At 40.7% G+C, this 27955-nt stretch overlaps 1 protein-coding gene across 1 annotated transcript; it reads left to right on the top strand.

Annotated features, from left to right (window-relative positions):
• The first annotated feature begins 105 nt into the window (after positions 1 to 105).
• Positions 106 to 24323, top strand: chd1 (chromodomain helicase DNA binding protein 1). The gene is made up of 35 exons (XM_052050060.1): positions 106 to 221; positions 1218 to 1419; positions 2619 to 2729; positions 2834 to 3030; positions 3798 to 4072; positions 4215 to 4440; positions 4572 to 4672; positions 6066 to 6244; positions 6389 to 6513; positions 6615 to 6831; positions 7883 to 7972; positions 8144 to 8334; positions 10774 to 10962; positions 11184 to 11346; positions 12628 to 12780; positions 12890 to 12961; positions 13055 to 13204; positions 14354 to 14502; positions 14586 to 14682; positions 14775 to 14870; positions 14988 to 15164; positions 15242 to 15405; positions 15477 to 15518; positions 15597 to 15730; positions 15840 to 15978; positions 16155 to 16305; positions 19503 to 19625; positions 19703 to 19846; positions 19932 to 20225; positions 20332 to 20463; positions 20589 to 20767; positions 21641 to 21740; positions 21819 to 21870; positions 21964 to 22198; positions 22955 to 24323. The coding sequence occupies exons 1-35, from the start codon at positions 166 to 168 to the stop codon at positions 23235 to 23237; spliced, it is 5388 nt and encodes a 1795-aa protein (XP_051906020.1). The 5' UTR covers positions 106 to 165; the 3' UTR covers positions 23238 to 24323.
• The last annotated feature ends 3632 nt before the right edge of the window (positions 24324 to 27955 follow it).

Below are 27955 nucleotides of genomic sequence, written 5' to 3'. Positions count from 1 at the left end.
ATTCATGCTCATTACAGACATTTAGTTGGAAAAAAAGTGATGGAGGTGAACTAAACAGTGTTGATGAAGGCACTTAATAATGTACATTTTATTGTCACATTTCAGTTTAATCACATTGAACACGCTATTAGAGGCGCTTTGGGGGAAGTCTACATTCTCGACTTCATGATGGCAGGACGCAGTGAGGATGAAAGTGTAAGCAACAGCAGTGGGGAATCAAGGTAAGTCACATATTTATTTGACCTCCATGGTAAAAAAAAAGAAGACTCATTCTATTTGAAATTGTAGTTTATTGTACACAGATGACAGGTCACTCGAGAATGGTTGGTGTCGTTTGGTGCTGTCTTACATGTCCCATGCAGGCAGTGCCGCCGGCCAGGTCATCTATCTCCAAACTTAAATGCAGATGATAGTGTGATGATCTTGACTCTCAAGAAGTTGTGACAACACATACACATTATTTTTTGCAGTTCATTTACACCTTTTAAGTCATTGACGAAGCAAACACCCACGTTTTTTTAAAATACAGGTACCCAGGTAGAGAAGGTGTCTTGCTTATGCATGACATATGCTTATGCAAATTTGGGTGGGATTCCAAATTGTAGTATTGGTCTCTTGCTTATGCAAGAACACCACAGGTGCTTGATTCAGGGTACACAGCGTTTATCCATAGACGTACACCTGGAGACTTTAGTCATTTGGTGTGGGGCACACTGATTGCTAAACACGATTCCAGAAGTCTCATTTGCACTTAACTTCTTTATGGGGATGATTTGCGTTGCGTTGCCCTGCCCTGTCCCATCCCCTCCTGTTCTGTCCTATTTCCGACTTGTCATGTCCTTGACCCACACTGTATACAACAGAGCCACAACTTCGAAAAAGTGAAAATAAAATGTAAAACGCATCCATGTCGTTCATCTTTTGATGTTGAGTGAAATGAAGTGGTGTGATGTGTGCTGGCTGTTCAGATAAGATGCTGACTTCAGGCATTAAAAAAGTTTCAAGACCAATACGTTTTGCAAAACCATCCATCTCAGTTCTTGCAAGACAATTCCTGAATAAATTAATTGAATTCAGAGCGTGTAAAAATTAGTAGCTCGGTTAGTGTCAATATTTTTAGAATACTGTATTTATCAAGTTTAGATGCCTTTATATTACAGTTTCATTAACTTTACCCCCCCCCCCTTCTCCCCACTTTTCCCCCCAAAATTTTACAGCAATTCTGATGATGAATCTGGTTCTGGATCAGCATCTGGATCTGGCTCAGGTTCCAGTTCAAGCTCCTCTAGCAGCAGCAGTCAGTCAGGGAGCAGCGACTCAAGAAGTGGCTCAGACTCTGGCAGCCAGTCGGATTCAGAGACAGAAAAATCCAAGGAAAAGATTGACCCTCCAAACAAGTCAAACATTGATGGCGCTGAGGTACAATATTATTTCATGTTAATTCTGTATTGGTTGTTACTCATGTTTTAGAATATAAATTAATTCAATTAAAACGACTCCCGCCGCTAATACCGTATTTTTCGGATGATAATGAGCCTCCGATTATAAAGCGCAATATAAATGAATGGGTCTATATTCATACATTTTTATAAAGCGTACTGGATTTTAAGCACATTATTTTTCTGAAACATTCCATGTTATCCAGTTCATTTATTGTATGAATTGTAGAAATTGTCTGTTTATTCGATAGTGTCACAGCAAGGTATAAAATTCCTGACTTGATCCTTCTGTTGATGAGCAGCCTTGCACAATCCAACAACAAGGAATGACACCGTTGTAATTGAACAAAAAAGGCTTGCGCTCTAATTTTACCAGAGTCCCTTTTTAATCACAAAATTATGAGGACATTATAAAAACAACAAAAAGAACAAACACTAGTGGAATCACTCACGCATGGTAAGAAAAGTTGTTGCATGTCTTACTTGTTTTGCTTGATTATCTTGACGTAGCATCACACTTTTTGGCACCCACCTTCACTTTATGACAACCTCAAAGTAGGATAAATTAATGGAGCTTAGATAATACTGTTCAAAAATTTACTTTACGTAATAATCAAATAAAATGCCAGCTGTAGGCCAAACAGCTCTTAGGGGTCAATTAAAATAATTCAAATGTATGTAATCGTAGGACTACATTTCTAATGATTCTCACATACAAAAGCACATGGTTCTGGTACGGCAAAAACTTCTACTTTTGCTAGCAATTAGATTTGGATGAGGATGTGAATGTGAAAATGGGGTTGAATTAAAGACGATAAACTGAAAAGCGTCTTCGCCCATCAGTGCGAACAATTGTTCATTCGCTAAATGCTAAAACATTTTGACCCATTTCTGAGAACTGTGTACCACATAAAATCAGTTTCAGGTCAGTCAGCACAACCAGAATTAATACATAATGCACAGCGGGTTATGAGGAGCAAATCGAAGGATTTTAAGTGCGCCGTATAATACTAAAAATATGATCATTAAAAATGTTGTGACCATTGACTCGGACACGGCTGTAAGTGGTGCACAGGTCTGTTCTCAAATCCTTCTTTGACACGCAACAGTGCTTAAGCAGTGTGTGTGGGTGTGCGTCTGTGTTGTTCAGTATTTGTGTTTCCTTTCCACTAACTGCAGTTTTGGAAGTCCAACCCAAGTATCTTAGCAGTCCAACGATCTGCTATGCTCAGGAAACAGCAGCTCCAGCAGCAACAGAGACAAAGCTCCTCAAATAGTGGTTCTGATGAGGTAATACGCTCTTATTGTGCCCGCCTTATCTGTAAGTGATTGTGGGAGTTGATTAAAAATCTCCATTTATTCATGAATATGTCAATATTGTTCAATTACCTCAGGACTCATCAAGTAGTGATGACTCGGACTCCTCTGGTGGATCCAAAAGGAGAAGAAATTCTGGCTCTTCGGATTCTGGATCGGGTTCTGGATCAGGAAGTGGCTCTGGATCAGACTCATCTGCTGAGAACAACAGTGATGAAACCGTTTCAGACTACGAGCCCAGTCAAACGACGAAAAGCAGAAAGCCTCCAACTAAGTAAGTACATTGACTGGAAATACAGTTGACCTTCTGAACGTCTGAACACAAACTGTTCATTGGAAGGTGTTTTGATTTGTTTGGATTTGGAAACCATTTTTACCATAGGAAATAATGCAAATATAAATCCAAATCCAATACCAGTGAAGGTGGGATGTTGTGTTGCAAAGCTTCCACAATTCGTGTCTTCAGTTCCCAAACGTTTATGGAATGTTATTCAAAGAAAAGGTATCGGAACACATTTGTAAACAGTGGTTTAGACCCTGTTCTAACGGCCAGCCCAAATCCAATTTTTAGCCCATGAAAATTGTAACTGAGCAGTCACAATGCACATGAAATCAGATGTTTGTGAGACCGATTGAAACCCCATTCAAGAGGAAGTTTCATATTGCATTTGGACAGGATGCATCTCAGTCTGAACGGCTCCAAACATATCGATTGAATTTGACTGTTCATGACATCAATCTGTGTGACACAAGATCCAATGCACCAGACCAAAGAGCACCAATCGGGGACCTACAGGGACCAAAGTTTGGCCGAGGCAGGAATATTCTTTGCTGGTCAGAGGCAACCTGTCAGAGGGCTCAATAATGTGGCCCTGTCTAGCAAGGCCAGATCCTATTTGGACATTTACATAAAAATCGGATTTGAGGAGGAATCGGATTGAAATATGCCTGCGGTCTGAACGCATCCTAAACGTCATACTCTTCTATTGGCTAATTTTCTTCAAGTGGGTTGTTAAGTCAACTTTTGTTATCGCTTGTCAGGATGAATTTTCGAAATGGCAAGAAGAGCAGCTCTCAGAAAAAGAAAGACCAGAAATGTTCATCTTCTGAGGACGAGGATGATAACTACAAGAAGGTTGTCGCTGCTGGTCCACGGCGGCAGGCCACTGTCAACATCAGCTATAAGGAAGATGAGGAACTGAAAACGGATTCAGATGACCTCGTGGAAGTTCTCGGTGAGGATGTCCCTCAACCTGAGGAAGATGAGTTTGAAACACTTGAGAGAGTGATGGATAGCAGAATCGGAAGGAAAAGAGGTAAGAAAAGTTTTGACCATCTCACATTCCTAGAAATGAATATGTGATTTATATGTCTATGTTTTAACCATTTTAGTCAAATATAATCAGTCCAAAAATGCATTAAATGTTCAGGGCACGTTTTTGCTTTTGAATCTGACAGCCGTGGGAAGTGTGACTACGGTATATGCTGTCGAAGCGGATGGAGACCCAAATGCCAACTTTAACCCCAATAAGGAGGCAGGGGAAATCCAGTACCTAATAAAATGGAAGAATTGGGCGCATATTCACAACACTTGGGAAACAGAAGAGACCCTTAAGGTGCAAAATGTCAGAGGTATGAAGAAGCTGGACAATTTTAAGAAGAAGGATGGAGAGAAAAAGAAATGGTAAGGAATGCAGTTTAACTTTTTTTCTCATTTAATCTCATACTTTTACCAAATGTTAATCACGTCCTTTGTAGCTTTGAATTATGGTTTAGCTGCTACATATTTCATGATGAACCTTGTACCTTCACCAGGTTGAAGACGGCATCACCCGAAGATGTTGAGTATTTAAATTGTCAGGAAGAACTCATCGATGACCTGCACTCTCAGTACCAACTTGTGGAGAGGATCATAGGTATGTTTTTAAATGTATTTTTAATTCAAAGCTGGCTATTGTTAATCTTGCGTTTATGCAGTATGAATTCTCAACGCAACTGTATTCATAGAGCACTTTAAAACAACCACCGCTGTATACAAAGTGCTGTACATTGAGCAAAAGTTGGATAACAACAAATGATCACAAATTAATAATGAAAACAGGAAAAAGCACAAAACAGTAAAACTAAAATCAAGTGTCCTACTGAGTCAAAAACCAAAGAACAGGCTTACGAGTACCAGTCAAGAGGCGAGCAGGAGCATTTTCAGCTTGCGAAAGTCACATGACCAAACCCAGAAAACAGGTGAGCTATAATTGGTCGTTGCATGAGCCCTTTGGAACAAATTTTCAGTGGTGCATTTTGCTCCTTAATTTATATTCTTCAAATATTACTGTATTTTAATGACCATACGGCACACCATATTAAAAGACGCAGTGTCAGTTACGGGTGCTATTTCTGTATTTATAACATTCACAATTATTGTCAAGTCAAGTCAACAGTATTTATAGAGCACTTTCAAACAGCCATCGCTGCATACAAAGTGCTGTACCATGGAGCGATTTAACATGCACAATAAACAGTAAGACGAAGCCGTAATAAAGGCGGCAGAAAGCACCAAGCAGTAAAATCAAGAACAAATCTAAGTCATGCTGAGTCGAACGCCAAAGAATACAAGTGAGTTTTGAGGAGGGCTTTAAAGATGGGCAGCGAGGAGGCTTGCCGAATGTTCAGTGGGAGGTCATTCCAGAGAGAGGGACCAGCAACAGAAAAGGCTCGATCCCCTCTGAGCCTCAGTTTAGTTCTTGGTACTTCTAACAAAGACTGGTCCACAGACCTGAGGCGTATGCAGGTACCGTTCCTTAAAAGATATGGTAGCATGCATGCATGTTTTTAAAAAGGCAGCGGGAGCAAAACTGACTTCAGTTGTACTCTCTATTGAAGTATTTAACAATATATTCACATTATTCACATTTTTTGACCAATCCTCCTCTACAAATCCCTCAGCGTTCTCATCTTCTTAATCCGAAATGAACAACTGAGCAAATATGCAAATAGGTGATATTTTCAGAAAATAACCGCAAAAAAAAGAATTAATTTGTGAATGCCGAACCTTAAACATGTTGGAGGTTCACTGTTATGGCACACATTTCACTTTATTTTTATAGTTTTCCTAAAATGTGCCTCTTTATAGGGGTGGTCTCATCCATCTTAAACAAATGAGCCACTGCTCCAAGTCCCAATTATCGTGTACACACAATTTACAGTTTTTTTTTCATAATGGGTCTCCTTAAACACATCAAAAAGTATGCACATGCACAACAGCTGTATTGTGAATTAAATTTCCATCACTGTCTGAATATTTTTGAACAGGCCATTCTAACCAAAAGTCAGCTGCTGGTTTCCCGGACTACCTGTGCAAGTGGCAGGGTTTGCCCTACTCAGAATGTAGCTGGGAAGATGGAGCCCTGATTGCCAAGAAGTTTCAAAAATGTATTGATGATTACATGAGCAGAAACCAATCAAAGACCATTCCATCCAGAGATTGCAAGGTAATTAAATAAAAAGATGGCTGGATGAAATTATGTCTGTGAATATGTAGATCCTATTAAAAGCACTGTTTATTGCACAGTTTGATTTAGTCCGATATAGTTTAGTTTAGATTGTTGATTTAACCAGCTGTACTTTTCCTGCAGGTGCTGAAACAGAGACCAAGGTTTGCTCCAATGAAAAAGCAGCCACATTACATAGGAGGTGATGGACTAGAGCTCAGAGACTATCAGTTGGACAGTTTAAACTGGATGGCGCACTCGTGGTGCAAGTAAGACTCAAGCAATGTCGCCACGCGTGAACCCCTAAAGCTCATACGTGCTCCGTGGTACTACCGGTACATGTTTTCTTCTGTTCTGTCTGAATTTTTAGAGGCAACAGCTGCATCCTCGCTGATGAGATGGGTTTGGGGAAGACCATTCAGACCATCTCTTTCCTCAACTATATGTTTAACGAGCACCAGCTATACGGGCCTTTCTTGTTGGTTGTACCCCTTTCTACATTAACCTCGTGGCAGAGAGAAATCCAGTTGTGGGCTCCTCAGATGAATATTGTTGTCTACCTTGGGGATATAAGCAGTAGGAATATGGTAAGCTGGAATCCTTTGCACGCATACATACTCATATATGGTTGAGGGTCATTCCGTGTCATTTTTTCAAATTTCTGAAACTTCCCGCCTCATCATCACATCATTTTTTTGAAGGAAAAAAAAACTCATATCAAGATACACTTGATAGAAAAAAAATCCAAAATATTAGGTTTCTATTGTCAATAGTTTACTCATGAAAAATCTTTGACTGTAGTTTAGACATTTTTTGGTATATATTTTTTTAACAGAAATATCAGTGATTTTCACCTGGGAACTCTTCCGCTCTCCCACTGTTGTTAATCACAATTACTTTGTGATTTAACAAGGGGGACAATTACTTTTTCACATGGAGCCAGATAGGTTTAAATCCCCCCTCCCCCCAACTTGGTAAATGAAATAATTTAGAAACTGCATTTTATATTTCCTTGAGCAGCCTCTGTGTGATATTAAAAGTAGCTTGACAAACTGAAACCTGTCGTGTGTGTGATGCATATGCAAAGAACACAGAAATCTGAAAGGGGCAAATACTTTTTCACAGCACACACATACAGCATGTGGTTACATAGACTGCATAGATTACATATATTTTTCTTCTTTGCCCTCCAAATGCAGTTTGTCATGTTTTTTTTCCTTTCAAAAGAAAAACTACACAAGGTTAGCTAATTGATCAGTTTTCAGGAGCATGCCTTAAGCAACTGTTGCGTTATTGTATTTTCATGAAATTTTCAACAACAGCAAAAGCTCTTGTACAAAATTAATGTCCTGGTTAAAAATAGCCTTTTGAGTAATTTATAGTGATGTTCACAAGCAGTAAAATATTAGTATATATTAGAAACTCAAGAACAGAGAAGTTTGTTCGATTTGTCCAAAAATTCAAATAATGCCAATCCTTACCTAACACACCAAAGGACGTAGCTTTTTTTTTTTCAAGTCACTTTATACAGCTAAATTTGTTTTATTTCTTATTGCTTTGAGTTGCTTAAAACTACTCCACATCCATCGTCATGAAAATGGTAACATCAAATACGTTCCTTTTTTTCCCCAATTCTAGATCAGGACACACGAGTGGATGCATGTTCATTCCAAGAGGCTGAAATTCAACATCCTCCTCACTACGTATGAGATTCTTCTCAAGGACAAGGTGAAGTGCTACTCCCATAAGCTGTTAAAAGGGTTGGGTGATGATTTTAGCGGTGTAGGAAGGGGGGGTTCTGGAGATTTTGTTTTAAGGTCGTATCGCCCAGCCTTAGCTTCTATCATGGTCTCGAGGTTGTTAGGAGAATAACTAAACATGTGACAAATATGCCTGCAGTTTTTTTTGGGCAATGTTAACTGGGCTTTCATCGGTGTGGACGAGGCACATCGACTGAAGAATGATGACTCCCTCCTCTACAAGACTATGATTGACTTCAAGTCCAATCACAGGCTCCTGATCACAGGAACACCACTGCAAAATTCACTCAAAGAGCTCTGGTCCCTGCTGCATTTCATTATGCCTGAAAAGTAGGTTACTGCTATTTGCTTCATTATCAATGTGATCTTTTGTTGTACTAAATTAATCACAGAAAATACAAAAGAAATGAAGTCACTCTACCCCAGATATATTTTTTAAAAAATACAATAAAGATCCAATCTAACCTCGTACTCAAATGCAATGTATCATCACTATTTGTCCTGTTTCCAAATTAGGAAATTATTTTTTTCCCTAAAGGCGAGACACACAACAACCCAAAGTGACAAGGGAAAATGTTTTATTGTTAAAAAATATACAATAAGTAAGATTCATATTTACATTATTAGAACGATTTGCATGTAAGTCACCAACCTGTTACAGGAGCTCTCACACCTTCCTTCTTTATTTGCAGTAGTCCCTTCACAACAGGCCATCTAACTTTCTCTTATATTTGTACTTTCCCTCTATTCCTATTTAGTATTAGTGTCCCATGCAAAATTGTTTGCACTATTACCATGCAATATATACCGGTATTTTATTTTTGTGGAGAATATTGACACCATTAGTGTTTTGCGATGCTATATCTGTGAGGAGCTCCCAAACAATATAACAGTTTTGGATTTTTCATTGAAGTTAGATTTTAGTGATTAGCAAAACTCCTCCGCACAAAGGAAAAGTTCCATCAAGCTTTGCACTGTTGATCACGTAGATTCTCGTTTAATAATTTGGCATATTATCACTATGGCAAATCACTTAAGTAGTAAACAATTTCCCTTTTTGGGGCATGTTATATTCAGTACAAGATTTTTAAAAAGCTGTATTTTATTATGTTGCTTTCTACCACATGTCATTTGTTTAAAAACAGTCACATCAAGTAATCAAAACTGAGCTGATAGAACAATTTCCTTCTTGGGACATAAAAACAAAACTGGTATAAATTAGGGATGTGAATCTCAGCACTGAGGACGATTCGATACACATCACGATCCACTGCCAGCGATGCGATACTTAAACGATACATGGAATTTTCTGGCGATACGATGCGATACGTTTCACCGTCGTCACGATGCGATACGATTCGATACACATTAAGTTCAAATCAATGCGATCCGATACGATACAATGCAATTTGTTGCGATATTGTGCAATTAAACATGATGCAAATGAGCAAAGAAAAAAAAGCTTTTAAAAGATGGGATTCAGTATGGTATTACAAAAAGGATACCACTTTATTCCTTATAAAGAGTAGAACTTGTAAAACAACTTATTTAAGCCCTTTCACAATTGTGTTTTGTGCAAAGAAAATGTAAACAATTTGGCACCTGAGACTCACAGCTGTTGCTATAGTGTAAACACAAACAGACTATTCTCACTGAGTGTCTTATATGAAATATAATAATAATATGTATATGAATCTCTAGCGCAAGATGTCCACCCATCCATTGTAAGTGCAACTCTTTGCGCACTGTTCAGCGACACAGTAATCTCACTTCTCACTTTGTTGTACACATCGGGAATATGTTTGTAAGTGAACACAGACCTGTCTGGTATTTTATACCTGGGTTCCAAAACGTGCACGAGCTGTCTGAAACCCTCGTTGTCCACCACGCTAAGGCTGGAGGTCTTTGCATATGAAATAAGCAGTGGCCTTAGTTTTAGCCATTGCGCGGTCACAGTGAGTTGCAAGGGGACTCCCAAAATAAGAGGCGATTTTTTTCTGATCCTGACCTGGTTTACCAAGAGTTTCTCCGGTGTCCGACGAGGAACTGGGCGGGGAAGCGGGAGGGAAACTTGCCGGTGATCTGGTGCCATCGGTTTAAGTGGGTCTGCATATTTGTGGTGCTGCCGTTGTATAGCTTCTTAGTGCGACATTCCTTGCAAATTACGGAGGTTTTATCAAGCTTTCCGTCTTTCTTTTCGAAGCCGTAGTATTTCCAAACATAAGATTTGAATGTTGCGGCTGCATTAAATATAGTAGTTTCCCTGCTGCTGCGTGCGCTAACTTCCATAATGTTTCGCTCGTTGTGTACTGGACTGTATGTGACGCACGGCTACCGTCCGTATTCAACACAAAACGCAAAGCAATGATGGTGCATTCATTGCGCCTAGGAAAGGGCAGATATGTGACGTTTAACATGAATAAAACGGCGATTGAATCGGATTTTACCGATACCCATCAATGCATCGTGACGAATCGCGATTTCACCGATACCCATCAATGCATCGTGATGAATCGCGATTTCACCCGTCAATCGCGTCGTACCCAGTGAATGAGCCGATGCACTCGGATCGCGGACGTGCGCATCGATGTATCGATTAATATCGATTATTTTCCATACACTTAGTATAAATATGTATGTCAGCTTTACAGTCTTGATAAAATGTTCTGTAATACAAACGCATACAATCAGACATTTGAGCTCACGAGTAATATTTCCATAAAATATCAGGAGTTAACACTATTGATGAGTGTTGTTATATTTTTCAAGGTTTCACTCGTGGGAGATGTTTGAGGAGGAACATGGCAAAGGACGGGATTCTGGCTACACCAGTCTGCACAAAGAACTGGAACCTTTTCTTCTGCGCAGAGTCAAGAAGGATGTGGAGAAATCTCTCCCAGCCAAAGTAGAGCAGATCCTAAGAGTGGAAATGAGCGCTATTCAGAAACAGTATTACAAGTAAGGACTGCGTCCAAACTTTTCTTGCTTGCTTTGTATATTTACATTTAGTGTGCCTCCCAATGACACCAGTGTTCATCAGCAAGTGATACTAAGTCGACTGAATATATCAGAATCCAGGATTCTGGAGGAGAGAGAGAGAGAGAGTTCTATATTCGGAACCCTTAAAATTATCTCGCTCTTGATTTTTCTGTTTCGTTCTGTCTCTCTTGTGACTGTAGATGGATCCTGACCAGGAACTACAAGGCTCTCAGTAAAGGTATCAAAGGAAGCACATCGGGTTTCCTAAACATCATGATGGAGTTGAAGAAGTGCTGTAATCACTGTTACCTGATCAAACCTCCTGAGGACCACGAATTCCTTAACAGAGCTGAAGCATTACAGGTTTCGATTAACATATTCCTTTTTTTTTGTTTGTTTGTTTTGTTGCCCCCAAGAGATATCTATCTGTGTATCATTTATTGGGAACTCCCAGTTAGGACTAACAATTAATCGATTTTATCAATTAATTTAACTTTTGGAGTCAATTAATAGGTTGATTAGGCAATTAAGTGGTATACAGTTCCACCACTATCACGTTGACACCCCCCCCCCAAAAAAAACAAAACAAAACAACAATGCATGGCATTCCAGACAGATGGAGGCATTTAATGTTTTTCAGACAGAATATCATAATTACGACAGAAAAATGCATCATGAAACCTTTGTCTTCCATTACTTCAAGTCCAAACCTTTACTCTATAACATAGCAGTTCAAAATCATTGTGTATCTAATAACATGACAAAATGTATTTCAAATAGAATACATGGTACTCACCAGAGATCCTTATTACAAAATCCATCTGATGTAGACAGGGCTAGAATAGTGCTGAGACGGTCACCAAAGACACGTTTAAATGAACAAATTATTTGAGTGAATAGAATCAATAAACTGATCTGCAAGTCGGGGCATTTCTCAAATTATTTGAGCTCACCAATTGCCACTCTGAGATGGCGGATTTCATGGGCGTCACGGTCTCACTGCGCAGCCACTACAATGGTCCATCAAAACATGTATGACAGGATGGGTGATAAAACATGTTATTTATGGTATAACTATACATATTTATTTACATAAAATTCAATCAATAGACTTCGATATATCACATTTGCCCATGTTTTGACAGACAATAAGAAAAGCCAATGATACTGAGCACTGCTCTGCGCTGAGACAGTTATGTAGCTTGAATGCAGCCACTCCAAAATAGGTTGATGTGAAGAGAATTCCTGCTTCAGGTTTAGTAAACAAATTTGAGCAACAGGACAAGGCGCAATATAAGGCATATAGAAATAAATACAAAACGCATAAAGTGTCAACCTTACTGTATGAAATAATGCATTTTTGGCTTGATGAAGCTATGCACTTGAGCAGGCCAGGTATGAATACCAAACCAAATGTACTTTGCGTGTGGATTTAATTCAAAAGGTTCATCACAAAATACAATTCATGAAGATTAAACACGAACATGAAGTTGCTGAGATTCGGAGGAAAAAAAACAAACGAGTCAGCCCCATCTTTGTTCAAGGTGCAGGAATCAAAGGGGAAAAGTTCATGGCTAATTTTCCATACTTGATAGTATTTGGAAGCACGAGAGAGAATCAGTGTTTTTCCCCCTTTCTTTTTAGCAACTTATCCGCAGCAGTGGTAAACTGATTTTATTGGACAAATTGCTGGTTCGTTTGAAAGAGCGAGGTCACAGAGTTCTCATCTTCTCCCAAATGGTTCGGATGCTGGATATCCTGGCTGATTACCTTCGAAGCCGACAGTTCCTCTTTCAGGTGTCTTTTCAGCTCAGTTACCTTCAAAATTGTTGTCCTCTCATCAGTATATACTTCTTGGCTATTCCTTCTTCATCAATTGCATTTTTCGCTTTGTTGATGCATTTAGCGATTAGATGGCTCCATCAAGGGTGAGATGAGGAAGCAAGCATTGGATCATTTTAATGCTGATGGTTCAGAGGTAAGATTTTCCATATATTGTATTTTGTGTAGTGATCATTTGAGTATATATGTTTATCTCATGTACTCTCACCCCCTTTATACGTATACCCAGGATTTCTGTTTCCTGTTATCCACACGTGCTGGTGGCCTCGGTATCAATTTGGCTTCAGCTGACACAGTTGTCATCTTTGACTCAGACTGGAACCCCCAAAATGATCTTCAAGCCCAGGCCAGAGCCCACAGGATTGGACAGAAGAGACAAGTAAGTCAAACTGTATATTAGGAATGGGTGATTTGTCCATATAGTCAATCAAAATGGGTTTTTTTTCTCAGAATCTTATTTATTTATTTATTATTATTTTCATAATTACTTCTCTACTTTAAAAGTGTGTCCTCCCGCTGACATGTTTAACCAAGATAGTTTAGCACAGTTTTTCATCTATCGTTTGGAATTGGTTTGGCTTTGTAGCGTCAGACAAGAAGCAAAAATAATAATATGCTGTTAAAAACTGTATGTGTTTAATGTTAAGCAAAATAAAGCCTATCCCAGAAGCGGGACTCACTCCATAAAGCAAAACTTGACTTACCTTTACTTTTTCCAAGGAGGGGGAAAAAATCGATTAATATTAACTCATTGAATCCCAGCCATTTTTTCTAGATTTTGGCAGATTTTTGCAAGGCCCACAGATTATTGTGCTGCGATATAAACATGCAGCCTACCAAATCTCTTTTCTTTTTTCCTATCTTTATCTTTTTCCAGTCTTTCAGAATCAGCATTATAAAATAGCTACATTTCATCAGAGTTCCATTTTCTGAGGAAAAACAAAAACGGAGAAAAATAATTTTTTGTAAAAGCGTGCATTTCAAGGATAATTTCAAGTGTGGCACGACTATTCTTTGCTTTTTATGGCAGCTCAACCATCCCTCAAACATCTCATATGCACGTGTGTGTCCCCTCCAAGTGGCAGTTTTTGTGTGTGATACAAAATGAAGCAATTGCCCTGATGGAAGCGCACACAACATGTTTTACTCCACATTCTGCTTTCACTTAAATTGCCTTTGCAAGGGCAAACCCGGCACCTTCGCTGCGACCTGGCTTTTGTGTTCTGCGGAGAATGTTTGTGCTTGTAGAGTGGCTGTTTTTTATTTCTACCCCAAATATCGTAATAATTATATATTATAATTTCGGTCCACTTTACGATTGTGTCCCGCTTGGTCTTGATTAGTCACAAAAGGTTCCAACTTTATGTCTGTAAATTTGAAGCCCGAAATGTGGCAAAAGGTAAAAAAGTTCAAGCGACCTACTTTCGCATGCCACTGTGAATATAGTATCAGACATTTGGGAGTTGCCATGTAGGATTAAGTATTGTTGTCTCCAACTTTCATTTCTAAGCATGCATTCTTCTTTTAGGTGAACATCTATCGTTTGGTGACTAAGGGCTCAGTGGAAGAGGAAATAATAGAGAGAGCAAAGAAGAAGATGGTGTTGGATCACCTTGTCATTCAGAGAATGGACACAACGGGAAAAACTGTCCTCCACACTGGCACTGCTCCCTCAAGGCAAGCCACACACTGTGCTTAGAAGGATATCCTGCCATGTGACACCACACAATCTGAATTCTCCTGTCCGTTCTATGATGTAGTTCAGCACCATTCAACAAGGAAGAGTTGTCTGCAATCCTGAAATTTGGTGCTGAGGAGCTTTTCAAAGAGCCAGAAGGTGAAGAGCAGGAGCCTCAGGTATTAATACAAACACACACACAAAAAATGTATAATAAAACGTATTCACAATGGTATTATTCTAATGTGTAATGCTTTGTCATGTTCTATAGGAAATGGATATTGACGAGATTCTCAAAAGAGCTGAGACCAGAGAAAATGATCCTGGACCTTCCACAGTGGGAGAAGAACTGCTGTCTCAGTTTAAGGTGATATATCAAGAATTCATTTGTTAAACTAACTCCTGGCCAATACCCAATCTGTAATGTCTTTAACTCTTACAAGTTAGGATCTGCTAAGTTAATGTGGCTCTCTGGCCTGTGCAGGTTGCAAACTTCACCATGATGGAAGAAGAGGAAATAGACATGGACTCCGAGCGCAGCCAGCGCAGTTGGGATGACATCATCCCTGAGGAGCAGAGGAGGAGGATGGAGGAGGAGGAGCGTCAGAAGGAGCTAGAGGAAATCTACATGCTGCCGCGGATGAGAAATTGTGCCAAACAGGTAATCAGGCAGTAAAACCTCAGTACAGTGCGTCAGCTTTGCTTTTGCTTCCTGCGCTAATTTCGTTTATTTAACAGATAAGCTTTAATGCTAATGAGGGCAGAAGACCGTGCAGGAGCAGGAGATACTCAGGGTCCGACAGCGACTCCCACTCGGATCGAAAGAGGCCAAAGAAACGCGGTCGGCCTCGGACCATTCCACGGGAAAATATCAAGGGTTTCAGTGACGCTGAGATACGGAGGTAACAAACAAGATTCCTTTACATTCTGATTTTAAAGCTTATTAATGCGTGTTTTTGTTTTAACTAATCAGGTTTGTCAAAAGTTACAAGAAATTTGGGGGACCGCTGGAACGGTAAATGTGCATCATTTCAAAATTGATTCCCCCAAATGCAGTACTGACTTTTGACTTCTTTCCAATTCCTTGATTCAGGTTGGATGCTATTGCTCGTGATGCCGAACTTGTGGACAAGTCTGAACATGACCTGAAACGCCTGGCTGAAACGGTTCACAACGGCTGTGTGAGAACATTACGAGAAAACCCGTGTGGACCGGAAAAAACATCGGGTAACTAAATTGCAATGAGGAAAACTCTGCCTTTTAGCCGTGCAGAATATATTTTTCTGTTGACTGCAAGAATTTACGCTAATTGTCCTTTACACCACCTTTACACCAGGTGGCAGAAGAGGCAAGGTAAAAGGGCCCACATTCAGGATCTCTGGTGTTCAAGTCAACGCCAAGCTTGTTATTTCTCATGAGGAAGAACTCGCTCCACTTCACAAGGCCATCCCTGCCGACCCAGAGGAGAGAAAAAAGTTTGTAAAAGCATTTAAAATAGGATGATTTTTAAATGAATGTAAAAGCTAAGGGAAAATGTTCCGCTTAGTGTTGGGTAAAAAAATGCTCAGCTTGGTTTTGCACAGCTTGAGTTGCTGAATCTGACTCTGTGTGTGTGTGTGTGTGTATGTGTGTGTGTTTTTATTATTCATAGGTACATGATTCCATGCCACTCTAAGGCTGCACACTTTGACCTCGAGTGGGGGAAAGAGGATGACTCCAGCCTGCTAATAGGAATCTATGAGTATGGTTACGGCAGTTGGGAGATGATCAAAATGGACCCAGACCTCAATCTTACACACAAAGTGAGTTCAAGCAAACATTTTCAACTTTTGTGAGCTTTAGTTAATCACAGAATTTGGGTATGCTGCTGAACTGATTTGAATAATCAAATTTTGGAAAAAATAAATCGGTAAAAGAAAAATTACGAATACGCGAGAGAAGATAAGACATTTCACTTCATAAAGGGATGTTCGAGTCCATTACCAGTATGAGTACTGAACACCGAGTACTCACCAATACCAAATAACTGATACCACTCGTACATTTCTGACGCATTTCTATTAAATTGTCAGCTAATTTTAAAGATAAATTGTTTATTTCTGACAAAAGTCAGAATCGTCACTCCTGTAAGAAATTTAAGTTCAAAGTGAAACACAAATACCGCACCCAGATTGATAATTTATTTATAATGAACAAAATAAAACTAACAACTCTCTGACTTTTAGTCTTTGTTCAAAATAAACTGAAGTGCAAAATAATACAGGGTGTTTGAAAATAGGGCTGGGTGATCTGAAAAATGTATCACATGGTAAGTATTTATGGCAATATTGATATTTAAATATACAGTGCACTCCGTTTAATAGAACACCGGTTAATAGAGTAATCCGCTTAATAGAGCAAAAGGCTCTGGAACAGATTTGCCTAATGCAATTTCCTATAAAGATACTCCGCTTAGTAGAACAGATCTCCGCTTAATAGAACAGGCCGTAAGCAATGAACATTGTAAACTAGTGGTTTTCGAAGTGTAGCTATCGCGATACTGTACCACTATCGCGAGAAAACGCGGCAGTTCTAGCCGTATACAGTAACAGGTAGCACGCGTCACTCCACACATAGACACACGCACGTCACAATGGCTTCAACTTCATTCAAGAGACGAGAGAGAGACGAAGTGTAGCTATCGCGATACTGTACCACTATCGCGAGAAAACGCGGTAGTTCTAGCCGTCTACAGTAACAGGTAGCACGCGTCACTCCACACGTAGACACACGCACGTCACAATGGCTTCAACTTCATTCAAGAGACGAGGGCTATCACCTGCGGATAAGAAGGACATACTCAGACGATACGATGCATTGCCGGATTCTCAGAAGGTACGCCCGCGGTTTCCAGGACTTCCCTCTTATCCAGCGCATTGAGAGGGAAGTCAACCGCAAAATTATGGACTCCTGTTTCCAGACAAAAGTAACGAAATTTTTCTCGTGATTTGAGATGTTTGACTGAAGTTGATTAAAGTTGTTGTTTTGTTGTTTGATTAAAGATATGGACGTCCACAGTCGAAGTATCTCTTCTAACTCGTCAGCAGGGGTTTTTCTGCGTGCATAACTTGGTCGTCGACGTGTCTGAAGGTGTACCTAATAAAGTGTCTCCGGTTAATAGAAACCCCGCTTAGTAGAACAGAAGCGCTTCGGCCCAATGGTGTTCTATTAAGCGGAGTGCACTGTATATATATATACAGTATATTTTTTTGCACATTTAAAATGATATTAAATGGACTATATATAAATTACAACCATCCCGAGAAAAATACCCGTCATATTACAAAATATAGGTATATGCAATCACAAAGAAAAAGTAGGCAACAGGTGAGCATAGCAATCTGGGTACATAATACACGTGAGTAAGTAAAAGCCCTGTGTTGTGTGCATTGCATTCAACAGGAAAAAATATACTGTCTTCATGCACTGTATAGACTGCCACGTGAAGGTTCAAATGGTTTCCAGATAAACTGGCTCCTGATTTCAGCTGTGTCCATTAGGGCAATGCCACTCTCGTAATTTTGTTTCCAGTCTGCAGACTTGTCACAGGCTACATTAAAATTAATCCAACTGCATAACTGTTCAATTCTTTCGTAAACACGTGATTGGCTGCAAGAAATTGTCAACATCGTAAAACATTTCAACAAAATGAAAAAAATGCATAAAATAAAAAGCTACAGAGTGGTATTTGAATCTGTGTCACTCTACCACCTTCGCAACGAGCTGGCACACTTTACCATTATACTTTGCCCCGACTCATTTGGCCGTGCCCTTGATTTGGCTGGTAGCGGCGAGTATCTTTCGGTTCACTTCTGCGGTGAGGTTATGCATTTGTTTTTTGTTTTTTTGTTTGTTTTTTTAAATACCCACTCAAAAGCATGCACGGAAGTCAGAGTTCTTCACTTCAGCTTGCAGAGATGCTATCCCTGTTGCACTATTCACACCTACTGGGGGCGTGCCTTTGGCGTTCTCTTTCACATCCTACCTTGACACTTCCGTATGCTGTGCTTCCTCAGTTATATCTGCCTTTTCTCAATTTAAGTAACGTGTCGGCACAATATTACTCAGTTAAGCGGACCCTTCATCAAAGTCACACAACAGCATTCACAGATTTGGAACTCGGCGCATACACACGGCATTATTGTATGCAGCAAATGTAAGACTTTTATGTACATCTTATGGTCGTAAAAATATGGTATTTCCGTATGCATCCTGTATTATAACCAGTCATCAACTCGTGCTTGATCTGTTTCCATCTGTACTACCTCACGCATTGGGTGCCTCTTATGCCTAGCTGGAGTGGCCAGAGCACTCTCTGGGGCATGCCGAAAAAACGAACATCACATTTGAAAAACGCTCAGATTTCGAATGGTCAGAGTGGAGCAGAACACATTTGATACTTGAATGCACTCATAGATAAGGAGATGGCGTGCAGAAGGAGGCTGGCAGTGTAAAAGGATGGTGACTTTCAGCTACATTATAAACAGTGAACTGCAGAGTGAGCGTAAAAGTCGCATTGTCTGACCGAATGAAATTTTTACCCGCGTTACTGAAAAATGTGTCCGCATTTGTGAGCATTTTGGCCGCACTCTCCTGGATAGTACGAACAATTATTCCAGCTGGCCTGTATTGTCTTCTAGACAATGTACACTAGACACACACACAAATGCACCCTAGGCAGAAAAACATTAATTAAGCATATTTTTAAATTGAACTCACTCAAATTGTTTCACCCCTGGTGAGCATCAGTATGATAACAAGATTCAAGAGTTCAGAAGTAATCATTTCATATGGGAGATATTTTTTCATATCCCAAACCAATTAGAGGTTGGCCCGTGTTAGAAAATGGCTCAGGTTCCATGTGAGAGGTTACGCCATCGCTACAATTAATTATGTCGACTTTTCACTGTCACCAGAACATTTATATTCTCTCCTAAAAATGATGAATTGTTTGTTACAGCTCCTACCAGACGACCCTGATAAGAAACCCCAAGCCAAGCAGCTCCAGACCAGAGCAGACTACCTCATTAAGTTACTGAGCAAGGACCTTGCCAAAAAAGAAGCTCAGAAACAAGCAGGCTCAGTATGTCTGACATTTACACGTTGTCTTCATTCACTTTTTCCTTAATTCATTTGATGAAACACGCCTTGCAATTGTAGGTCAATTCTCGAAAGAGGAAGCCAAGATCCAAAAAGAGAGAAACTGTGAAGTCAACTCCGATAGATGAGATGATGAAGAGTGCATCCTCAGATCCTCCATCGGACAAAAGATCGGATGATGAGGATGAAATCGAGGAGGAAAAGGTACGCTGAAAATCCCCTGTTATGTTAACCACTCGTCACCCAAAAAGGAAGCATTTGCACGAATGTGGGATATTGACTGTTTCAGGAGGAGATGCCCGTGAAGGCTCCAAGCGGACGAAGCAAAACAGACAGAGAGACCGTGAAGGAAGAGAATCAGGAGGAGGAGGAAGATGATGAGGAGGAGGAGGAGGAGGAAGAAGAGGATGAGGCTCAACAGGATGATGGCTCTTCATCTGGTGAGAGGGAGTATAAAGAGGAGCTAAAGAAAGAGTGCAAAAAGGAGGACAGTTGGGACAGTAAAGACAACAAGGAGTCAAAAGAGAGAAAAGAAGTTAAACCTTTGGAAGCAGTCCATAAACAAGAGGACAACGTGGAAAAGGTGAACACTTAAATGTTTTTTAAAAAATATTATTATTATTACTGTATTCCAAACACAGTGGTCACGTTGAATGGAAATTATTGTTATTTATGTGTTTTTTCAACAGACTGAAGGCAAAGCTGAGGTCAGAGAACGGCTAAAGAAAGCACCTGATGTGCCAGTCCACATAACAGCAAGTGGAGAGAATGTTCCATTGTCTGAGGAGTCTGAAGAACTAGACCAGAAAACCTTCAGTGTGGTATGTTCACACTTTCCTGGTTTTACAGTATGCTTTGTTGCAACTTGATAACGTGACAGTTAATGTGACCCAGTCAACTCCCGATCAAAGAGTAGCAATAGTCAGCAAGTGTTTGAATGTTGCAGTGTAAAGAGAGAATGCGGCCGGTGAAAGCAGCGCTTAAGCAGCTGGACCGACCGGAGAAGGGTCTCTCTGAGCGTGAGCAGCTGGAACACACCAGGCAATGTCTCATCAAAATTGGAGACCACATCACGGAGTGTCTCAAGGAGTATTCCAATCCTGACCTCATCAAACAATGGCGAAAGTAAGCACGCTTTGTCTCTTGGCCACACAATGTCAAAGTTGGGAACCAATTCTGCCAGGGAGACTAAATGCAAATTTATTCTCTCTAGTCCAAACGACTGTATTTTTCCTCTACTGTAAATCTGTATGGATTATAAAGCGGACCTTCGATGAATCGCCTATTTTATAACTCTTTTCATATATAGTGCACATCGCATAAGGCGCATAGAATAGAAGCTACAATAGTGGCTGTGGTTGCGCTATGCATCCACTAAATCAGGGGTGCCCATTACGGCGATCGACTGGTCTCGTGGTCTAGTCCCAAATTGATCCCTAGGGGTGTCAAGGAGAAAAAAAACCCCCAAAACAACCATTTGTTTCTTTGTGCATGTCAGTAATATATAGTTTGTGTTAATGTACCCTGCACCCTAATAATCCTATCAGTCTCATTTTTCACAAAAAGTATTTTAAAAAATACAATAAAATGAAGCAGTCAATCGTTAACCTACGTTGGCGCGTGTCCTGCGTCACCGGAAGTTGTTAGCGCTCAACAGTCTGCAGTTGCATCTTGTGATAAGAGCTGGTGCGCTATATCTTCGATCGTTGTCATTATTCTCATTCAGTCATTGAACAGAAAGTCTTCCAGTTCTTCAAAATGAAACACCGCACCCTGCCTGCTCTTCACATATCCGCAACAAATAAACACATAAACATGGCTACTGAAGTGAGACCTAGAGCAAATTAATTCACGTAATTAATACATGAATGTGATTCACCTTAAATAAAACATTGGTTACCTGCACTATGAACTATGAACGTGATTTTTGTCATGCAAACTGAGTCATCCAAACCCCCTCATAGTTGTTTGTGGCTGATAATGTTGGTCTTTTGACAGAAACCTGTGGATATTTGTTTCGAAATTCACCGAGTTTGACGCCAGGAAATTGCATAAATTATATAAGCATGCCATCAAGAAAAGACAAGAGAACGCTCAGGTGGGGTACCCTGCAAGTATTCCTGCATTCCAACATTTTCATATCAGCCCATAATCTTTTTTATTTTTTTATAAACAGGCGATGGAGCAGAATACAAGGAGTGCAAACGCAATCGGTTTTAAACACGCAGGTAATTATGAATTTCATTGACCTGTACAATTAGCATTAAATTAGCTTGTCGCGACTGTGCAATAGATTTCTTACTCTGTGCTTTTTGTCGCAGATATTGAACGACTGAGGGACAACTCTCACCAGGATGACAGCAGTCGGGACAGTTATAGCTCAGACAGGCATCAGCCATCGGCGCGTTATCATGACAGCAGCAAGGAGAGACACAGCTCAGAGGCCCCCAGGAAAACTGCAGAATCCAGAAAAAGGCCCTACTCCTCATTCAGCAACGGCAAAGACCACCGAGACCACTATCGACCGGACAGCAGGGATCGAGACAGACAGGACAGGTGAATACTAAAATCTCTTTTTGCCAATTTGATATATATATATTTTTTTTACCTACGTTTACCTTTTTAAAATAAGACGTCATATGGATTCAAGTTAAAATATCCCCAAATAAATAACCTTACACAATGCCTTTTTTGTTTGGAATTAATGTGTAGCATAACCTACACCTTACATTTTTTTTATTCAAAGTGTCCTTACATAATTCACCCCCCAAAATTATAATAATAATAAAAAGAAACGTTTTTAATTTGAATAGGTGACTGACTACATTAGCCTTTTCATCAATATCAATGTACAGGAGGGATGCACCAATGCCATATGTCTGCACTTATAAAATCCTTCGAGACTACGACACTGATACCACGCCAGTGGCCTGACATGCATTCCAGTTAAGATTCATGCCAGATATGCAGAAGTAATTTGAAGTGAACACTTAATGACGACACTTTTAACCGAATGCCAATTACATTCTGGAAAATGGATGATGAACTTCACTCATCCTATAAGCAATCGATGGCCACCAGAAAAAAAGTTCTGCCCAATAGCAGGACTGTGAAGCTGGAGCCCATGATGGCAGTGGCTTACCTGAAATGAAGCAGTTTTGTGTCGTGTTTCGAAATGGCAGCCTTGGCCATTTCAAAATTGCATTCTACTTAATTGCAATGTCAATTTAAATTTCATTCATTGTTCAGGCATGCAACGATCTTTAACGTGTTTCACAGTTATGCTTGTATGTGTGCGTGTGTGTGTGGTAGACATTACAGCGATGGTAAGCAAAGGAAGCTGGAGGAGTTGCGCTCCAGCAAAGACCACCGGCCGGACCTGAAGGATCTCTCACATTCGGACCACCGCTCGTCTTATCGCTACCACTCAGACTGGCAGACGGAGCAGAGGGCCTCGGCGAGCGGGCCCCGTTCTCCCCGCGACCAGCCCTCGCCGTACGACTCCCGCTCGCCGTTGGGCCACCGCTCTCCTTTCGACTATTCGTCCGACCACAAGAGCACACCAGAGCAGATCTGGAGCGGCCGCAAGACATAACGGCAGCTCCCCGGGCCTGCTCGTAGCGGCCATGAACTCGCTAACAACAGCCCACGCCTTAGAGGAAAGCTGTAGAAAGCACTGTGCCACGACTGGAGACGAACGCTAAGCAACGCCTCAACCAGGCATCAAGGAAAACAAAATCATAGCATATTTTTGTATTTAAGAGTTAAATGCTGCACGCAGCACACTTTTTGTTATTTTTATAAAGTTCTTTTTTTTTTTACTTTTATTTTAACCTTTGGACAGAATAAGACCCTGAGCGCTGCCTCATTCTCCCACCGACCCATGACACTGGATCCTGTGTTTTGACTGTTGTTCATGTCTGTCTGTCACGATCATGTCCAACGTGATTATCTTATTTAAGTGTTAAGTCAGTCGAACCGTCAGCTGTTACATGAATCATGTTGCAAGCTGACGTCAAGACCAGTCTGGGCTCGGGCTCATCACCTGACGTACCTCATTTACATACCTTCTCATTTGTTTGTGTGAGAATTATTTAAGAAGAACAGATTTTAGCTGTAAAAAAAAAAACAAAACAAAAAAACTTTGCTTTCTGCATTTTGTGAGCAATTTTTCCCTTCCGTCATGATTTTGTAAATTTATGTAAAATAGTAAATCGGTGGTCTTTTTCCTCAGGCTTTTTGGATTTATTCAGACTTTTCTTTATCAACTCAGGCTTTTTTGTTCTTCAAGTGAGTCTCTGTATAATAGGTCTTTCATTATAATGCTTTCAGAATGTAACTTTTGGTAAAGGGAAAGTTCTTGCCGAGTTTGTTTTGAGGTTTTTTTTGTTGTTAAAATCAGTGACTTTTGAAAATCAGTCGAAAAAGACCTGCTTAGATATTTTCCGCAACTGTTTTTTTTTCGACGTAGGCAATAATAATGTCAATGTTCTATGCAGCCAAGTATATTTGTGGTGAACCACCCAACTGAATGAAGTCACTGTTAACGGTTCACTCTGTTGTACAAAACTTTCCTCTATATTTCAGAATCAATTTACACTGAGAGTGCATGGATTTTTATGAACTGTTTTTATATAGTTGTTTATGAAGCCATTAAAATCAATCACTGCACTCCCTTGGACCAGCGCTTAAAAGGTGTATCAATAGAGTAATAATTGAAACCATACAACACAGAAAAAGCCTTCCTGAACTTTTTTTTTTCTAGTTGATGAGCTCCGATATATAATACAGCGCTGTTCGGTGCAAAAACAGGAACATGTTTTTGTTTTTGCACTCCATCCTACATTCACCTCACTGGTGACCTCCCGTGACACACAAGGCTGACTACAAAATTTCTGTCTCTACTCTCTACGGTAATGCTTCCCACGACGTGTTCCATCGCAACATCCGTTTCGGCGACGCTCAACTCCCACAACGGCCCTTAAAATGCTCTCGCTGACCATGAGGGCACTACACTGCGTGGGCACGGGCTTGGAAAACAAGCTTTAATCCAAAAGAGACAACCTGGAACTCCCCCCACGCTCCTCCCCAAATCTCTCGTTTTGTGTAGTTATGTTTGATAACGTCGCACTTTGAATGTCACCTGTCACCTATCCCTTGACCTCGGTTGTGGTCGTTGGGGCGCCCGTGAAGACCCTTTCACCGTTTCTTTCCAACCGTCTCTGTTTTCTGCCGCTCTCTGGGACTTTGCGAAATCCAGGTTGGTCCACTCTCTGATGTTGTCCTCCCACCTCTTTTTCTGCCTTCCTCGTTTGCGAGATCCTTGTACAGTTCCTTGTAGCACCGTCTTTGCAAGGCCTGATGATCTCGTAACATGGCCGTACCACCGTAACTTCCGTCTTTTTACGATGGTGAGTAGGTTGTCATGGTGTCCGATAGCTTGTTGTATCCTATTTTGAACTTCCTCGTTTGTTACATGATCGGTGTAAGGGATGTTTAATATCTTCCTGTAGCATCTCATCTCCATTGCAAGGATCTTTCTTTGGAGATCTGCTGTTAGTGTCCAGGTTTCACATGCATATAGGAAGATTGACATGACAAGGGAGCGTAGAAGGTGGATCTTTGAGCGCAGAGCTATGTTCTTATCTTTCCAGATGGTTTGGAGTTTTGCTATTGCTGTTGATGTTTGAGCAATTCTTGCCAACATCTCTGGCCTCGAGCCCTCGTCTGAGATAATAGAGCCTAAGTATTTGAATGACTGCACAGTTTCTAGTTTTTTCCCACTGACTCGGATATCAAGATTGATGCCTTGATTGTTGTTGGTCATGAGCTTTGTTTTTTCGGCAGATATTTCCATGCCATATGAGGCAGCTGCTTCGTCCAGGTGTTCTACTAGTCGCTGTAACTCATCTTCTGTTCCTGCCAGTCCATCTATGTCATCAGCAAATCTGAGGTTGGTGATGTTTCTCCCTCCGATGGAGATTGTGCCTTCATGATGTTCAAGGGCATCTTCCATGATCCTCTCTAGATACAAATTGAAGAGGGTGGGTGAGAGTAGGCAGCCCTGACGCACACCGACTGTAGTTTCAAACCAATTGCCGATACTTCCATTCAGGAGGACAGCACTTGAGGCCTTTCCATACAGGTTTTCGATGATTCGGACGAGGTTGGCATCGATGTTATACTTGCGCATGGTGGTCCATAGGGCTGCGTGCCATACCCTGTCAAAGGCCTTTTTGAAATCTATAAATACATGGTATAGGTCTTTTTGGTGCTGTTGGTGTTTTTCGCAGATTAATCTTAAGTTAAAAATCTGTTCTGTGGTGCTGCGTCCTGCTCTGAATCCAGCCTGTTCCTCAGCTATGATGTTCTCAGCTATGGGCTTCAGTCTGTGCAGAATGATCTTCAGCAGGACTTTGCTTGGGTGACTGATCAAGCTGATAGTGCGATAATTTTCACACTGCTGTAGATTTCCTTTTTTCGGCAAGGTGATTATTAATGATTGAGTCCAGGGTGTTGGCCAGACTCCGGTACTCCATATATGGTTGCAAATTTTTGTGAGGGCTGTTATCATTGCCTCTCCTCCTGCTTGGACTAGTTCCGCAGGGATATTGTCTGCTCCGGCTGACTTTCCTTTTTTAAGTTTCTTGACGGCTAGTTCCACTTCTTCGCGCAGTATGGGGCTTGAGTCTTCTTCTGGTGGTGTTAGTGGACATTTGAGTACTGATGGGTCCCCATTTAGTTTGTAATTGTACAGGTCTTTGCAGTATTCTGTCCATCTGTCCAGGACATCCTTTTCTTCTGTGAGGCATATTCCGGTCTTGCTTTGTATGCTGCTAGGTCTTCCTTTTTTCTTGGTGGTCAAGTCTTTCACCACTTGGAATGCTTTCCTTGTGTTGTTCTTATCTAGGCTTTCCTGTATCTCGCTGCACTGTTGTTCTATCCAGGCTTCTTTTGCTTTCTTCATTTCCTTCCGGACTCTGTTGTTGGCCTCCCGATACTTCTTTGCTCCCTCTAAATCCCTTTTTTCTTTCTTTAGGTTGCATCTTTTATCACACAACTGTAAAATTTCGTTGGTGACCCATGGTTTTTTAGGATGTTGGTGTTTGCCCAATATCTTGTCAGCCGTCCCTGCAATTGCAGAGTTAAAGGTGTTGATGGCTTCTTCAATGTCCGTGTTCTCATCCAGGACTGTCAGGGCTGCAAAACTCCCTCCAATCATTGCTTGGAACTCTTCCCTGACGTTGGGGTCTTTTAGTTTGTCAAGGTTGAATCTCAGTCTTGTGAATCTGGGCTTGTTGATTCTTTTCAGTCTTGTTTTGAATGTCATCATTACTAGATCGTGGTCATTTCCTATGTCTGCCCCGGGGAAACTGCGGGTGCGGGCGATGTTTATTCCTGAGCGGAAGCGCTTAGGAACCATGATGTAATCGATCTGGTTATTAGTGTGACCATCAGGGCTGTGCCAGGTTTCTCTCCTAGAGGCTTTATGAGCACCGAAGGTGTTGGCCAGTGCTAAACTGTTGGTAGCAGCAAATTCCAGAAGCCACAGTCCTCTCTCATTTGTTACAAGGTTGCAAGATGGTCCATAAGTTCCCCTCCAATTTTTATAAGCATCTCTACCAACTTTGGCATTCCAATCGCCCTGTATGATTATTATGTCTTTCTTGTGCACTTCGTCTATAATTCCCTGGAGTTGGATGTAGAATTCTTCTACGTCCTCATCACTATATGTTGATGTTGGAGCGTAGGCTTGTACCACAGTGGTGTTGAAGGGTGCTGCCTTTAGGCGGATTGTAATTAGCCTGCTGGAGATTGGGCGACAGCCTAAGACTGTGCCCACAATGTTTTTGTGTACCAAGAAGCCGACTCCTTCTTCATGAGTGTCTTGTCTTCCGATATAATACAGCTTGTGTCCTTCCTGCGTTGACATTTCCCCGATGTTTTTCCATCTCACTTCGCACAGGCCTAGAAGGTTCCAGTGATACCTGTCCATCTCATGGACTAGTTCTTCCCTAAAATGCATTGCAAATGTTTTTTACCCCCACAGTAGGAAGCATAATATTAAAAAGTTTAGGTAAATATTTTTTATTAACATCCCAAATTTCATCAGCTTCCTTCATGTGAAAGTTTAACTTCAAAAGTGGTAGAATAAAAATGAATTAATTCAGAGGAACGCATGATTTGCTATGACCTAAGTCACGTAGGTTTGATTGGTGAGAGTAGGAATTCCTTTAACTTTTTTTTGCAGTTTCCCATGTGCGGGGTTTAAGGCTAGTTCTAATCTAGATCAATTGACATTTTAGTCCAGGA

Source organism: Hippocampus zosterae, chromosome 18 (genome assembly GCF_025434085.1).
Source record: "Hippocampus zosterae strain Florida chromosome 18, ASM2543408v3, whole genome shotgun sequence".
NCBI lineage: Eukaryota > Metazoa > Chordata > Actinopteri > Syngnathiformes > Syngnathidae > Hippocampus > Hippocampus zosterae.
This window is presented reverse-complemented; position numbering and strand designations above follow the sequence as displayed.